Source organism: Mollisia scopiformis (genome assembly GCF_001500285.1).
Source record: "Mollisia scopiformis unplaced genomic scaffold LY89scaffold_25, whole genome shotgun sequence".
NCBI lineage: Eukaryota > Fungi > Ascomycota > Leotiomycetes > Helotiales > Mollisiaceae > Mollisia > Mollisia scopiformis.
In genome coordinates, this window is record NW_017263605.1 from 620,268 (window position 1) to 637,180 (window position 16,913).

At 47.2% G+C, this 16,913-nt stretch overlaps 5 protein-coding genes and 1 non-coding gene across 6 annotated transcripts; all 6 read left to right on the forward strand.

Moving 5' to 3' along the window:
* The first annotated feature begins 670 nt into the window (after positions 1-670).
* On the forward strand, positions 671-2,628 carry LY89DRAFT_626419 (uncharacterized protein). Its single transcript, XM_018211106.1, has 3 exons — positions 671-813; positions 872-1,360; positions 1,411-2,628. The coding sequence occupies exons 1-3, from the start codon at positions 768-770 to the stop codon at positions 2,547-2,549; spliced, it is 1,674 nt and encodes a 557-aa protein (XP_018065180.1). The 5' UTR covers positions 671-767; the 3' UTR covers positions 2,550-2,628.
* A 627-nt stretch (positions 2,629-3,255) lies between these two features.
* On the forward strand, positions 3,256-4,794 carry LY89DRAFT_710558 (glutathione S-transferase domain-containing protein; the record flags this gene model as incomplete). Its single annotated transcript, XM_018217837.1, has 2 exons — positions 3,256-4,417; positions 4,717-4,794. The coding sequence occupies exons 1-2, from the start codon at positions 3,608-3,610 to the stop codon at positions 4,792-4,794; spliced, it is 888 nt and encodes a 295-aa protein (XP_018065181.1). The 5' UTR covers positions 3,256-3,607.
* A 344-nt stretch (positions 4,795-5,138) lies between these two features.
* LY89DRAFT_723391 (uncharacterized protein) lies at positions 5,139-6,548 on the forward strand (the record flags this gene model as incomplete). The annotated part of the gene is made up of 3 exons (XM_018218814.1): positions 5,139-5,302; positions 5,714-5,963; positions 6,298-6,548. 3 exons carry the CDS (start codon positions 5,139-5,141, stop codon positions 6,409-6,411), a joined length of 528 nt encoding a protein of 175 aa, XP_018065182.1. The 3' UTR covers positions 6,412-6,548.
* Positions 6,549-6,944: 396 nt separating this feature from the next.
* On the forward strand, positions 6,945-7,046 carry LY89DRAFT_t69. Its single transcript has one exon. It is a non-coding gene; the product is annotated as a tRNA-Ser (tRNA).
* A 453-nt stretch (positions 7,047-7,499) lies between these two features.
* LY89DRAFT_674942 (uncharacterized protein) lies at positions 7,500-8,319 on the forward strand (the record flags this gene model as incomplete). Its single annotated transcript, XM_018213471.1, has 3 exons — positions 7,500-7,873; positions 7,914-8,173; positions 8,309-8,319. The coding sequence occupies 3 exons, from the start codon at positions 7,500-7,502 to the stop codon at positions 8,317-8,319; spliced, it is 645 nt and encodes a 214-aa protein (XP_018065183.1).
* A 939-nt stretch (positions 8,320-9,258) lies between these two features.
* On the forward strand, positions 9,259-10,622 carry LY89DRAFT_251412 (uncharacterized protein). Its single transcript, XM_018206197.1, has 2 exons — positions 9,259-10,221; positions 10,407-10,622. The coding sequence occupies exons 1-2, from the start codon at positions 9,600-9,602 to the stop codon at positions 10,481-10,483; spliced, it is 699 nt and encodes a 232-aa protein (XP_018065184.1). The 5' UTR covers positions 9,259-9,599; the 3' UTR covers positions 10,484-10,622.
* Positions 10,623-16,913: the final 6,291 nt, after the last annotated feature.

The window sequence follows — 16,913 nt, forward strand, 5'->3', positions numbered from 1 at the left end:
AAAAAAAAAACATTGCTGGACATTTCCATCGATACCAACGCACAGAGCGCAAAATGCGAGGACAGTGATTTCTCCGCAATGATGTTTACTATACTAAATCAGGGATCGACGAATTTGTCCGTGTTAGAGTTCATTCTTTGGATGACAGTGCTTGAGGCTGAATGCACCTATTATCTAGGTAGATAGTGGTGTTTCCTTCCGGCTGTGCTTGTGGATGTTAGAGTAAGAGGGCAGTTGCGGTTTGGTACGTGACGAGGAAGATGTTGGATGTTGGCTGGTAGGATTTTGTTGGAGGGTGGGAGATAGGGTTTATATGGGTAGGTGTATTTAGTGAAAGAGATGGAGGGTCGGATGATTTGGTTGATGTGCGGGGCTTGTGGGGTTTTGGATGCTTGGAATGGCTCAGCTTATAGCTATTTCGAGGCGTTGGGAGCTGGAATTTTTCTGGGGATACAGACTTTGTTTTAGGATTCCTCGTAGTATCAAATGGAATGAGAAGAAAATAGAGGAACTGGATAACAATGCTATCATCTTTAAGTAATTTCTGTCTTTTACTGAAAATTCGAAGACCTTCTTCTGTCACGTGCTGCAGCATAATCTTAGCGTGAACGCGACGCGAAATATTTTTGAAGCTCATAACGACGAGAGCCTAGCACCCAACAGCTCTCTAACCACCTACCACCAACCTTCCCCCAAACCCAAATCCACACTCTCTCGGAGCCACACATATCAGCGACTCGACTGCAAGCTTCACACCATCCGCAATCATGTCTTTCGGTGGCCAGACCCCGACTATTATTGTGCTAAAAGAGGGTCAGTCAACAGCAGACTTCCCCTGCAGAAAAAGCTCTTGCTGACCAACTTCCCATAGGTACCGACTCCTCACAAGGAAAAGGCCAAATAATCTCGAATATAAACGCCTGTCTCGCCGTCCAAGCCACCATTCGAAGTACCCTCGGCCCCTACGGCGGCGACCTCCTACTCGTCGACGCCAACGGCCGGCAAACGATCACCAACGACGGCGCGACCGTCATGAAGCTGCTCGACATCGTGCACCCCGCTGCGCGGATCCTGACCGACATCGCGCGATCGCAGGACGCGGAGGTGGGCGACGGGACGACGTCGGTGGTGGTGCTCGCGGGCGAGATCTTGAAGGAGATCAAGGATCATGTGGAGCAGGGGGTCAGCTCGCAGACGATTATTAAGGGGTTGAGGAGGGCGTCCGCCATGGCGGTTAATAAGGTGCGGGAGATTGCTGTTAATACGAGTGAGGGGAATCAGAGGGAGACGTTGGTTAAGTTGGCGGGGACGGCGATGAGTAGCAAGTTGATCAAGAGGAATACGGGGTTCTTTACCAAGAGTATGTTTCTATTTCGGAACTTTGGAGGGGCATTTGCTAACGGATAGTAGTGGTGGTTGATGCTGTTCTTTCTCTTGATCAAGATGATCTCAATGAGAAGCTTATTGGTGTCAAGAAGATTCCTGGAGGCTCACTTACCGATTCTCTGTTCGTTAATGGTGTTGCGTTCAAGAAGACCTTTTCTTATGCTGGTTTCGAGCAACAACCTAAATCCTTCAAGAACCCTAAGATCGTCTGCCTGAACGTCGAGCTCGAGCTCAAATCCGAGAAAGACAACGCTGAAGTACGAGTGGAGCAAGTTTCGGAATACCAAGCTATTGTCGATGCGGAATGGCAGATTATCTACAACAAGATGGAAGCTCTGTACAAGACTGGTGCGAAGGTTGTCCTTTCGAAACTCCCCATTGGTGATTTAGCGACACAATACTTTGCAGACAGAGACATCTTCTGTGCTGGTCGTGTTGCATCTGATGATCTCGACCGAGTCATCCAAGCTACAGGTGGTTCTATCCAATCTACTTGCTCGGACATTCACCCTGAACATCTTGGAACCTGTGGTAGATTCGAAGAGAAGCAAATTGGTGGTGAACGCTTCAACTTCTTCGAGGACTGCCCTCAAGCCAAGACTTGCACGTTAGTGCTTCGCGGTGGTGCAGAGCAGTTTATTGCGGAAGTCGAACGATCCCTCCACGATGCCATCATGATTGTCAAGCGAGCTATCAAGAACAACACTATTGTCGCTGGTGGCGGAGCATGCGAGATGGAAGTCTCAGCCTACCTTCACCGATACGCAGACAAGAACGTCCCACACAAGCAGCAAGCGATCATCAAATCGTTCGCCAAAGCTCTCGAAGTTATTCCCCGTCAACTCTGCGACAACGCCGGTTTCGACGCGACTGATATTCTGAACAAGCTACGAGTGGAACATAGAAAGGGAAATACATGGGCAGGAGTTGATTTTGACAACGAGGGCGTGCGGGATAATCTCGAGGCTTTCGTTTGGGAGCCTGCGTTGGTAAAGATCAATGCTATCCAAGCCGCAACTGAGGCGAGTTGTTTGATCCTGAGCGTTGATGAGACGATCAAGAATGAGGAGAGTGCGGCTCCCCAGGCCCCGCAACGAGGTCTTCCACCGGGAGCGGCGCAGAGAGCATTGAGGGGTAGAGGAAGGGGGATGCCGAGACGGTAGAGAGTGGTGGGTGGAGTGTCAGATGATGTATGATATTATACATGAGTAAAATGACGAATATTAGAGTTTTGAGAGCGAGCAGGCTGCTTGAGTGCCGTGAATAGTAATCGTAAGGGGATGACTTATTCAGCATGAGGCATATATGTTGACTTCGTCCCCGCTTCGATTCTTTCTCTTTTTCGAATATTTAACGCAAAACATCCTCCTAAAGACTTCATCTTGTTATTGTGCAACTCGTCTTGGATATGATGACGCTCGAGAGAGGGCTGAATTGAGATGAATGTCTTCCAGATCAGCTGATCATTTTCTTGTGTTCCACGTCTCTCTTGAATGGCGTCTCTGTGATTTTTATGACGAATTCCCTGTCTGCCTTCTTCGTTCTTACATTTCACTTTCCATGAATTCTGAGACAAGTGTCTCTCACATCAAGCTTTAAACTTCCAGGTCAGCTGATCCTTTTCTCATTTTCTATGTTTACTTTAAATAATGAGTTTGTGATTATAGTGGAGGATTTTTTTATTTTCTTTTTCGTTCTTGCATATCATTTTTTTTAATACGTGAATTGTGGATTGTAGGACGAGTGTCTCACATCATGTTTAACAAGCTCCGTCGGAGATGACAAAAAAAAGTGATCTCCGACCCCGCTCACCCCGCTCTCGCGGGCGGTGGACAAAATACCCGGACGAAATAAACACCTCAAGAAAAACTAATATTGAATTGTTAATATTTAATACAGATTCATGGAATTATGCTTTACAAAAGACTTAGATCTTAGCTATCTAATAAATTTATTTTTTCATCTTTCCGACTTTTCTAAGAGGTTGGAATCGAGAGTTGAAAAGAGTGTGGTACTCGAACCATCGCTTAATTAGTCCGGATTTTTCTGTCCGCTATTCGAACATACAACATCATGTCAGCTCAGCTTAACGACAATCCAACAAACATCACAGCTAGCTCTCTACACAAAAGCCTCATCACCTCACCCGCTCACAATTAAACCTCAACCCAAACAGACTCTTAAACCTCATCCAGCAACACATCCCGCTCATCAACCAACAATGACCACGCAACCCAACCCCCCCAAGCGCCAAAAAACCCCCAAAGACGCCCCCTACCACCTCATCTACTGGCCCGGCATCCCCGGCCGCGGCGAACACATCCGCCTCCTCCTCGAAGAAGTCGGCGCCCCGTACACAGACTCCGCGCACACGAAAGACGGCATGAAGCTCGTCACCACCGCCATCTCGACCGCCAACCTAGGCGACGCACATAACCCGCCTCCCCTCGCGCCCCCGATACTGAAACACGGAGATTTAACCATAAATCAGACGTCTAACATCCTGTTTTATCTGGGCAAGAGACACGGATTGATGGGCGCTGACGATGACGAAGATGCACCGTACAAAGTCAATGAATTGGTCCTGACGGCACTAGATGGACTGAGCAACGAGCCGCATGACGTGCACCATCCCGTTTCGACGAGCTTGTACTACGAAGACCAGAAGGTGGAAGCGAAGCGCAAAGCGAACGACTACATCACGAACCGGCTGCCGAAATTCCTGGGCTATTTCGAGAGAGTCCTAACTGGGGAAGCGAGCAAGGGCGGGGAGTGGCTGTATGGGGGTCGCTTGACGGTCGCGGATTTGGTGCTGTGGCAGTGTATTGATGGAGTCAAGTTTGCGTTTCCGAATGCGATGAGGAGGTTGGAAAAGGGGGGAGGGTATAGGAGGGTTTTTGGGCTGTATGGGAGGGTGAGGGGGAGGGAGAGGATTGGGAAGTATTTGGGGGATGTGAAGAGGCAGAGGTATAGTATGGGGGTTTATAGACATTATCCTGAGTTGGATGAGGATGGGGAGGGGAAGGGGGAGGTGGGGGGTGTGGAGAAAGCGGATGAGGTGGAGGGGGGGGCGAAGTAGAGGGTTGTGCGTACGTAGAGGATAAAACCTTGGGTTGCTCTTTGCACGCATGTTTTTGTGCTGGGTGTGCTGTGATGTGTGAGTAACGTTATTCTTTCTGCATGATTTTAAATGTGGAGTGGTCGTTTCTCTCTCACGATCTAAATTTAACAGTTTCTTCCTTTCTTACTACTAAGAGTATCGTATATACCGATTTCCATCATCGTTCTCTAGAGTTTTCACCTCTCAGCAGCTATGCTCACAAGAATCAGCATTCGATCAGGTCGCAAGTGATCCTGCGAGTGATACAATGTGTACTTCACACTCAGACGAACAATTCGTTCGCTTAAATACACAGCGCAAGATTCTCAACTCAATGTGAACTTCTCGAAAAGCTTGAAAGGATTCTGTTAGTATAGACTACGTTCAAGGGCTGTGTCAGTTATATATGTGAGTATCATGAGATTTGCTCAACTGCGTTTCAATTTCTTTTTCTTGCGGGTTAATAAAAGTGTATCTACTCTTCACCCTCTTGGGTGCGAAAAGTCCGGAAATCCTCTTCACAAGCTCGAAGCTTGCTTTCTTACTTGATACACACTAGATAGAGGGGTTCCCAAATACGAATGAATATAAACACTATTCTGAGCTGGAGTCGAGAACGGCTATTGTTGTTTAGTACGCTGTTGATGGAATCATGGACATGGTGCCTTCCTGGGCTAGTGACAGGATTGTTACTTTAGTGAAAGATGTTATTGATTCGATTGAGCATGGAAAGGTTGAATATGCCGAGTTCAAGGGTGGGTCTTCAGTAGTCAGCATGCGTACTAATGTGTCTTTTGCTGGGGAAGCTCGCGTGAGGTATCTTTGCCACAAAAGGCATGCGAAGGAGGAAATTCAAAGCGTTTCCAGTAAATTTGCTGTTCTTCTTTTGTACTGTGTAAGTGGAACAGCATATTCTCAGCCAAGAAGAAAAATTGCGGCGCAGGCCCACATTGAACAAATCACTGAACATCCTTGCCTTTTTCAGCACGGGCGAGAGGTGAACATGCCTTGCCATATTTGGAACTGTATTGCCAGGAACTCTCGTTCGTCCTTTTCAGCTACATTTAAAAGCTCGTACGGGCAAGGAATAACAACAAGTCTTTCAATTTTCTGTGATCAAGCAAAATCTCCAAGAAACATCCCTCACTACAACCTACATCCGATCTCACGTACACGCTCAGTCGTTGAACATGATCATAGTAGTAACAAACTGAAACCGTGGACTAGGCCATCAATACGCCATATCCTCGCCCAAGCTCCCCACAACCTACCCTTTGCAATCAACGCCACATCTCGAGAATCCGCATCCCCAGACGTCAAACCACAGCACAGCAACATCATCTACTTCAAGACCCTTGACACTATATCACCGTCAACCCTCCAAAACCTCATCTCGAAGATCAATTCCTTGGTAGATGTTCTGAACAACGACGCCGACCAGGAATACTGCTACGAGAACACTGTCAAAACTTTCGACGTGAGTTAGAAGGGTACGAGGAATATATGCGAGCTCTTCTGAAATACAGGAGGAAGAATCAGGGATCGAGAATAGTCAATGTAACAGCACCGGGTCTTCGAAACTCAGATCGTACTCAGAGACCATTCGAGCAAAATTCATCCCGTGCTCATTGACACTCCCCGCTCGCAGACTCCTACCTCTAGCCTGTTCAAACTAGTATAGGGGAGGAATCTGGCTGGAATCACGTGAAGGGGGTTTGTACGTAACTTGAGCAAATCCTTTGTTCACGCGCTGTTCTTACGAGAGAGAATCCGGGGATGTTGGTTAATTGCTGTTGTGCGGGGTGGAATAGGACGGATATTGGGAGGTTGGGGGTAAGGGCAGGTTCGGGAAGGATATGTTGGATGGCGCGAGGATACCGGTGAGGTTGGCGGTTGGTGATGTTGGTGGCGTGAGGGGAAGTTGAGGGGAAGTTGAGGGAATAGTGGATGTTGGAGCTTTTAGTGTATGGAAAGTTAGGACGTGGCTTGCTTCTCTCACTTCAAGCCTACAGGAAAGGCTTCGTCCTTGAAAAATAAAGTTAGTGTGATGAGGACGAAGTTTGTAGTAATGTTGCTGTATTCTGGAGACAAATCCACGAAATTCCCTACCGCAATTACTGGCTTGGCTGACTTTTAGAGCATCTCCGAGTTCCGCTTGAAATCTTTCTGATTTTGGCCAACCCGGCCGCCATGGAGTTGTGCTGCAAGTGGTGCGCTACGGGAACTACTCACTGCTATCTCTTGTAAATTATAGCCAGGATGAATATCTGTTAAATATATAAAATCATGCGAGAGGACATGAAGAAGAACGTTTCTCAGGGGCCAGCGGGGCAAGGGCAAGATCAAAGCTCGCCTCGCTTATCAGAAACCGTTGGTAATGCAGCAACTTTAGACACCAAAAGTGAACTTTTATTATACACATTATACAATTAAATAAGCAAATCCCTGCCAATTATCAGGCGCTTTGGCGGAGTGGTTAACGCGATGCCCTGCTATGGTTTTCAACCAAGTGGATCAGGCATTTCCTTCGGGAGCGAGTGTTCGAATCACTCAGGCGTCGTTTTTGCTTTTCAATACATTTTGCATGAAAAAGCTTTCTCAACTTACTGATGTCGAGAAAGCGGTTTTGCTTTTTTTTGCGCATTACCTTTTGGAGCAAGCGACCATCTACTCAGGGGTCTCTTTTTGTTATTTTAGCGAAACGATACTCTTGTCTACTCTTGCGCGCAAGTCAACGAAGTAAATCCAACTTGAAAAAGCATGTTTTTTTTGTACTGCTGGCTCATCAAGCTCGCTTAACCAGCACTGCCGGTGCGGCTGAGCGTATGAGACATAACTTATTGACGCCTTTTCACTGTGTGGCTGAGTATATGAGACATGAACTACTGGCGTCTTTCACGAGATAGACTTGGGTCCCTCTTGCTGCTCTTGTCTTCCGGACTAACATCGTCAGCCATAAATACCAACTCGTGCCAGCACCAGCAACTCAAAAGTTTCGAAGCATCCTTGTGAAATGGTATATTCTACCAGCCGTCAATCCACGGCCGAAGACCATGAGCTGCAACCTTTTTATGGCAGGGACAACTCTTCTCAGCCTGATGCCGCGCAGTCGCTCTCCTCTAACGAGGATCATCATACACCGATGCTTGGTCATCCGAAGCAACTTGACGATCGTTCCCCTAAGATGGAGTCGGAAAATCCTGAGCATAAGCCGTATCTCAAGCGTGTGTACGACAAGCTTGTAAGAGGACACAAGTACGCTGAAATTGGTCCGTTGCAGCCGGATCTCCACCAACGCGCATGGCGTACTGGTGTAAAGTCGGCTACCTTGGGTGCAACAGTAATCTTCATTTTGAACGCGGGCATAACTTTATTCATTGCCACTCGGTATCCCAGATCACACGGCGTTGCTACTCTACACCGGCAGCTGCAGCAAAATATCCTTCCTGGATTCTGGACTTCATGTCGGTATCAATATCCTTAGCACCGCCTTTCTCAGCGCTATCAACTTTGTCATGCAGATCCTGAACGCTCCTTCCAGAAGTCAGCTCGACGATCGTCACCAACTGGGCATGTCACTTGACATTGGCATCCCATCGTTCAAGAACGTTCTTCGAGTTGGATGGCTTCAGGGATTTCTCTGGTTTTTTATTGGGAGTTTCGGCTATCACACTACATCTCTTGCAGGTATTCCCGACCTTCGTGTTTCTTATCTCTCAATAACATAAATTTAGTTGGAATTCTACGGTCTTTACAACTCTTCAAGCAAACTAATTGTGACGGGTTGAACCCGATATTTGGCTGCACTACTACGTAGTGCAGCCTACACGTGACTACGCGAGACCGCATGTGACCGTGCGACGCCAAAGCGCGCGGGCCATTCTACGAACCTACGAAAGCCCCTTTTTCTAAGGAGCTTTCGTACGAGAAGGAACTCTTCTCTCTTTAGTTAATTCTTCTTGTAATACAATCAGGTTCTTGCTTTGACTCATTGCATCCAACCCGTGACAGGGTAGACGCAATACCACGATTAGTACAGCACCTGCTGCTTGTTGTGGCCGCGTCTCACAGCACATGCAAATATCACGTGATTTACAGCTGAATACTGTGCTTCCAACAAAAATACGTAGAATTTAATAAAATTTATAAAAATTTTATTACGTAATTTAACGTTTATTTGTGACAGCACGGTGGGAAGCTTAGTACGTAGACGAAGTATCGATTCGGCTATCTCTTAGAATCTAAAGGTAAAGAGGAAAGAAAGGAAGGAAGCGCCGGAAGGCAGGGCATATATACAGGCGAGCGGTCACGTGAGTATTTCGTAGCGGGCACGTGACTCCATAACCGTGACATTATTTAATTTCGTAATTTTTTATTTTATAATTCGTAATTGTCACGATCACGGGACTAGTGGGCCTTAGGCCGCACGGTGGGTCACGTGATGGAGTTTTACTCTCCCGTAAAACTCTAAGGAACGGTAAAACTCTAGGAGGGGGTTTTACTCCACGACACTCAGGTTCTATATAACCCTAGGTTGTCACCCGTTAGATAGGAGCTTCGTGCTCAACTTGATTAAGTTTTCCTAACTACAATATCATTGCCTTATCTTACTTCATTCACCATACCAACCCACGTGACCTTACCAGGGTAAGGATGTCACGGTTATAGAGTCACGTGCCCGCTACGAAATACTCACGTGACCGCTCGCCTGTATATATGCCCTGCCTTCCGGCGCTTCCTTCCTTTCTTTCCTCTTTACTTTTAGATTCTAAGAGATAGCCGAATCGATACTTCATCTACGTACTAAGCTTCCCACTGTGCTGTCACATTATCTAAAGGTCAAACAACCCCCTACTAGCCTGGGAAGGCATAATAAAGAATATCCGACTAGAGACTGTACGCGTTGGACGTGTACCGCGAAGAGTATATCCTTAGTTATATCTTCAGCACCACCAGACCCCCGATGTCGAATGTCGACACTTAGACTGCAGAGCCATTCGATATAGTCGACAATAACGAAGCTTCCTCCCCCAGAGTACGCACCTCTACTTCTACTCAAAGGGCCAGCCCTCGAAAGCTTCCTCGAATCATCTACTATCCTCCGCCTGCAAGAATGAGTGCACGACACTCCCCCATCGAAGACGCCGTCTCTTCGGACGACGTACCCTCCCTAAGACCCTCTATTGAAGGGCACACACTCACCCCTACGCCGGGTGCCCCCTCTCGGACTTCTCAAACCAGCCCCTTACGTCAAACCGACTTTGCCGAAATTGCAGACGACGATCCTGAGCTCCTTGCCTTGATCCAAGCGGCTCGGCAACAGCTTATTCGAGATAGAGCTACTCGCGCCAGTACTATTGCGGATAGTGCTCCCGCTATGGGCCCCGATCTGAGACCGGCCCAGTTCGCCTCAAACGCTGCTCCGGACGACCCTTCAGGAGACTCCTCGTCAGATAGCAACAGACGGACCCATCCTCATTTTCGAGGACCATCTGCAAGACGCCACAGAGGCGAGATCCCTACCCAATTAACGCCTGCCCCTCAAACTAAGTCTATTGCGCCAGCACTCCGGACCAACTATCGTTTCCCTGACCCACCTCTCTTTGACAATGGAGAAGACCCTACGTTTGATTCGTGGATAATCGACCTGGACTCCAAGCTCGAGGCCTCAGGTTATATGGACCCTAGCGTATCAGAGAAACAACGGATGAACTACGCCCTTAGTCGTACTACTAGTGAGGCTAGAGCTCAACTGCTAACTCGCTTCCCTACCACTCTACGAAGAGTCCACCATGCGTTCCGTACGTTGGAAGAGATGGTCTAGTCCTTGGCTATAGCTTATGTAGACCCTTTTGAATCCTTGAAGAAGCAAGATGAGTATCGCTCTTTAGCTATAATAGACACTGAGACTGTGCGATAGTTCAAGATCCGCTTTCTCACTTTGTTAGCTCAAGCAGGGATATTACGAGACTAGCTCTTCTCGGATTTCCGCTCTAAGCTTACGCCCCGCATCCGTATCGCTATTGCAGGCCAAGTGTATAGTATGCGCCAAAGCTTTACCAACCTCTGCGCTGTAGTAGAGCAGACCGACCTCGAACTCTCACACGTAGCTCAGACGAAGCTAGTGCCGACCCTAAGGAAGTCTCGTGCGGAAGCTCGCTCTACTACCGTCTAAGGACCCCAGGTACTAGTCAGGACAACACAACACTATCTGCCCGGACCACCTCGATCGTCTCCCAAGCTTACTGCCCCTACGTTTCATCGGCAAGGCACTCCTAGCCGCCAGTAGTCAGTAGCTCCCCCTGACCCAAAGACTAGCTAGTGTTTCAACTACAAGAGGATTGGTCACTTTGCGAAGGACTGCCCTTCGGTTACACACTTGGATATTACTAATATAGAGAGTGTATTAGAGATAGAAGAGATTGCAACCTACCCTCAAGGCCACGTGGAAGAGGAAGAGGTAGAAGACGATAAAGACAACGCAAGTCAGCTTATGCCGGGAAATAGCGCAGCCTAAGGGAAGTCTCCTTCTTAGGCCGCTTTGTCGATTGCTTAAAGCTAGACTTACGAGCAGTGATAGGTGGAACACACTTTTCGTACCCATATACTATCAGTTTTAATGCAATTAGTACTACCGTTCACCCTCTCATCGACACTAGAGCAAATGGCTTTGCCTTCATTACTTCTGCCCTTGCCCGCGACTTTGCGAACTTTACTGGTGCCAAGTTTCAGCGCTTACGCTCTCCTATCCCTGTTTTAGGCTTTAATAGCAGACCTAAACAAGCTATCTCTCATTACCTACGCCTCCACCTCACGGTAGACGGAAGGAAGCAGCTCTTAGTCCCTTTTTTGGTTACAAAGCTCGGCTCCCATAACATTATTCTAGGCCGCACCTGGCTAAAGATGTGTCAAGTCAAGCTAAACGTAGCTAAGCGCCAACTCCTTTGGCCAAAGGACTACACGCCTTCAGACGTACGATCTACTTTGCCCGACAAGCACGTGCCTCGCTACTATATGAGAAAGCTCCCGGTTGGACTTAGAAGCCAGGACCAGTTGGATACCAACCGTCGTGACTTAGTAGTAGAGATCCAGGATCAACAACAAAGAAGTAGTGCTCAACATAGCTATACCCAGCTAAATATCAACAGTTTAAGCCCACCTTCACCGTCCCCGCCGCCACAAGAGCCTAGTACTACGCCACCAAAAGTACCAAGCCTCCTACCTATACCAAAAGAAGAGCTTATGTTAAAAAAGCCACTACTAGCTCGTCCGCCCCCACCTATATCGGCAAAACCGCAAAGTTATGTGCCCCGACTACTTGGGAAGCGTACCTAGTCCCTAGATAACTGAGACAATATGCATAAGATGGATAATGCCTTGTCTAGAAAGCTGAGTTAAAAGCCAACTCCACCGCAGCCTCCTCCAAAGCTATCAGACTACATACTAATACCAAAAGCTGTAGACCTCTGTTTAATTACGCTAGAAGCGTTCTACCTCAACTTTCGCTAGCCAGATACTAAGCTCTTTACTACTAGCTTGTACGAGCTAGATCGGTTGATTGAGGATAAGCGTCATTAAGAAGCACGGCTAGGAGTAGAGATCAAGGAAGTCGAGCCGTCTATCCTAGCAACATACTAAGCATTCGCTCGAGCTTTCTCTAAAAACGATTCCAATATACTGCCTCCTTCTCGCTCGTACGACTATAAGATCGCCCTTAAGAAGGACGAAGCGGAGCTTTAGTTCACGCCTCTTTATAAGATGAGCGCTAAAGAGCTAGCAGTCACTAAGCAGTACTTGATAGACAACTTGTCTAAAGGCTTCATTGAACCTAGTTAGGCCCCATTTGCGGCACCCGTCCTCTTTGTAAAGAAATCTAGCGGAGCCTTACGATTTTGCATCGATTTCCGAAAGCTAAATGCTATTACGCGCAAAGACCGGTATCTATTGCCATTAATCGACAAGACTTTCGCTCGAATCGCCTCTGCGAAGATCTACACGAAGCTAGACATACGCTAAGCCTTCTACCGAATCCGAATGCACCCTAATTCGAAAGAACTAACTACCTTTCGTACTCGCTATGGAGCGTATAAGTGCAAAGTCCTGCCTTTCGGACTTACTAATGGGCCTGCTACGTATTAACGATATATGAACGATATATTGTTTGATTACTTAGACGATTTTTGTACTGCTTACCTCGATGATATCCTTATTTACTCCGATAATCCCCTCGAGTACGAAGAGTATATGAGAAAAGTGCTGTAACGACTTTAAGACGCCGGCTTGTAAGCTAACCTCAAGAAGTGCGAATTCAACGTGACTCATACGAAGTATTTGGGTTTTATTATTAGTATAGAAGGCATATCTGTAGACCTAGAGAAGACGAGAGTAATAGAGGAATGGAAGCGCCCTAGTACGGTTAAAGGCGTACAGTTATTCTTAGGCTTCTACAACTTCTACCGCCGATTTATTAGGGAATATGGAAGGATTGCAGCTCCCTTGACTTAGCTTACGAAAGCGAACGTCCCCTTCTACTTTAATAGCGATTGCGAGACTACTTTTGAGAAGCTTAAGCTACAGCTTATTACAGTACTAATTCTACAACACTACGACCCCGCGCTCGAGTGTATGATAGAAACGGACGCCTCCGATGGTGTAGTGGTAGGAATCCTCAACCAGAAGCATGGAGAGCAGTGGCTACTTGTGGCCTATTTCTCTAAGACTATAGCCCCTACTAAGTTGAATTACGAGATCTATAACAAGGAGATGCTGGCTATTGTGAAGATTATAAAGGAATAGAGAGCTGAACTAGCCTCTACCCCTACACTTATCAAGGTTTACACCGATCACAAAGCCCTAGAGTACTTTATGTTATCCAAGAAGCTAACAGCCAGGCAGGCCCGTTGGGCAGAGCTGCTAGCAGACTTCCATTTCATTATCTTGTACCGCTCTGGTAAAGACAACCTTAAAGCTAACGCTTTAACTCGCCGAAGTAATGAGACAAGCTCGCAAGACGCTGTTAAGGAAGCCTCTCGTATCCAAACACTCCTTATAGCTAATAAGCTAGATCCTCAGATCTATAGCGAGTTACGGATATCCTCCTTAGCCTTAGCCCCTGTGGATAGAGCTACTATAGAGCACTCTTTCGACTTGATCGACCGCATCTTGCAAGCCAACCGGGAAGCAGGAACGCTAGCTGCCCTCAGGCTACAAGCTAAACGTCCGGATAATGAGGACTTTTCGCTAAAGCATGGATTGCTCTTGTACCAAGATAGGCTAGTTGTACCTAATCAAGACTATCTACGAGTGCACCTGATTCGAGAAGCTCACAACCAGATGCTTACAGCCCACCCTGGAAGAGACAAGACGTACCAGATCCTCCGTTAAAGGTACTACTAGCCTCACATGCTCCGTAATGTGGCTCAGTACGTACGGAACTGCCATGCTTGTGCTAGAGCCTCCTCCCCTCGAGACAAGACTCCTGGCTTACTGCAACCTCTGCCGATTCCAGAACGCCCCTAGCAACAACTCTCTATAGACTTCTGCTCTTTCCCTCCTAACAAGCACGGCTATGATAGTATCTGCGTAATCATCGACCGTCTCAGCAAGCAAGCTGTCTCCATACCCTGCCACAAGACAATTAATGCAGAGCAACTAGCCCGCTTATTTCTCACAAATATCTTCCGATACTACGGACGCCCTTTGCAGATCGTTAGCGATCGTAGTCCTCAATTCATCTCTAAGTTCTGGCAAGAACTTTGCCGCATTATAGGCACTAAGATCACGCTTTCGACTGGCTACCACCTACAAACAGATGGCTAAACAGAGAATTATAACCAAGTTCTCTAGGCTAGATTAACACCATTTGTATCGTACTACTAGGACGATTGGTTAGATATGCTCCCTATAATGGACTACGCTCAGCTGTGCCTCCCTCAAGCTAGTATAGGAATGTCACCCTACGAAGTGCTGTACGGCACCGCTCCCGTACTTTATTTCGACTAGAATACTCGTCCGGATAGCGACAACACCCCTAGCGCCAAGCTGAATCGAGAGAAAGCGCTAGTGCTAGCTAGAAGGATGGACGAGGCAATTGCTATTGCCAGAAAGAATATGGAACAAGCCTAAGACCGCATGAAGCGCTCGCAAGATACTAGGCGAAGAGTAGTTGACTAGAAAGTAGGCGACAAGGCCTACGTTACGATTACCCAGTATAATACTCAGCGTCCTAGTCGCAAGCTCGACAATGTACGAGCTGGCCCCTTCTTGATCCTAGAGAAGAGAGGACACTCGTACAAGCTCGACTTGCCCGCTTCTATAAGAGTGCACCCTATATTCTCATCCGATAAGCTAAGGAGAGACCCCGCAGACCCGCTGCCTGGTCAAGAAGAAGAGCCTCCGCCAGAAGTCAACATAACTAGTGATATCGAATGGGAAGTAGACGAGATCTTGGCCTCCAGACTAAGACGAAAGCAGCTGCAGTACCGAGTGAAGTGGCTGAACATGGACGAAGACCTAGAATGGTACCCGGCGTCCGACTTCAAATACGCTCCTAACAAGCTGATAGCGTATCACATGACTAATCCAAGCAAGCCTGGTCCCCCAGAGGCCCTTCTAGCTTGGAAGAAACAATTCGACGATGGAATTGACAATTATAATCACTTGGATAATAATAATTGGATGGATGCAACGACGAGGACGTCGTTCTTCGGAAGGGGGGGGTAATGTCACGGTTATGGAGTCACGTGCCCGCTACGAAATACTCACGTGACCGCTCGCCTGTATATATGCCCTGCCTTCCGGCGCTTCCTTCCTTTCTTTCCTCTTTACCTTTAGATTCTAAGAGATAGCCGAATCGATACTTCGTCTACGTACTAAGCTTCCCACCGTGCTGTCACATGAATTCGATGAAGAACTGAAAGGTAGCTAACTAAGGCTTTATATACATAGGATCAGAGGCTTCGTAGAAGCCTCGGCATAAGCTAATTACCATAAGATTAAAGTCTTAGATCGGAGATTGCAACTCGTAAAGAAAATAAGGAGGCTGGTGCTTAAGCGAGGCGTAGCCGAAGCATTATGGGGTTCAACCCCTGACACCGCTGGCCATTTTGCGCAGCTTATAATGAAGTGTCGAATCGAAAAAGCCTCGTGGAGAATGCTGGATCCCGTTCTCCAATAGCCGTCTAAGCTTCTCTATATCTGTGATGGGTTGAACCCATTCTGTGGCTATGCCCCTAAATGGGCATAGCCGTCACGTGAGCAGACGCTCGGGCCTTGGCGCCCTCACAAAAGGACTTCTCCGGGGAGAATCCTTCTTTCCTTAACTAGTTCTTTTTGTAATACACATAGCTTGTTACTTTGACTCATTGTATCAGCCCGTGACAATATCTCTATCCGCCGCGACCTAGCCAAGGACAATCAATAAAATTGACTGCCTGCACCTAGGGCAGCCGCCCGTCTCGAAAACGGACTTTGCCAAACCAAACAAGCCTCGTGTGCCCAGGATAGGGACTGAAAGCGGAGTGTCGTCACCTACCCCCCAATCTCCCAGCCTCGCAGGCAGACGTAGCATAATTCGGCGAGCATACCGTTGTCGACACTTTTGCGGTGGACGGTGCTGTTGGGTAACTGGGTAATGCTATCGCGATGGACCTTGCGCAATGCGCTGACGTTAAAGATGATCCCTTCCATCGTATAAATTCGATGTCGAAGCGGAATTGCCTCCATTGAGTCGTGCACAGGCCACCGTAGGAAGTGGTCCTGCGGTGGACCGTGCACACTCCAAACGTTTTCGTGAAGTCGAATACCTAGCTATTATATTCGTTTTAGACTTTTAGGACCAGACCCGGCATTCGGAGAAGCGTGTATATAGTTTACACCCTTTAAAAATGCTATTTATTTATTAAATCTCCTTGTGCTTTATTTGGAATATAATGTAGCAGCAACGAAAGCGAAAGACCAAATCAAACTACAGAGTAGAATTTGAAATCGGCTTCAGTTCGGAAAACTCAATGAATTTTATCTTTCAACCCACATTGAGGAGTTCTTCGCGGAACTAGAGCATTTATTAAGCGCAATTGACAGGTCTGTGAGGTAAATCCAGACCGAGGATCTGATTATTTTCTGCAATAGTGCATTGACGTAGTTAGAGACAAGGAGCGGAGTGCCCAGGGTCACTTCAGACATGCAGGATTGGCAGTGGAATATATATAGTATAGTATAAGCTTGGTAATATGTAATTTAAAGCGGCTACTTGCGATTTACCAGCAGAGCTACTCCCATTTCATTCTTGGTAATCTTCTGTTCTAGCTCTCCTGCACTCATGAACCCATTCATCAACATCGTTCACTATATATTCGGCAACCCCTCTCTTTACGCCCTGATCTATTAGATACTTTGGGTCCGGATCTCAATAAATCATTTGTAGAGT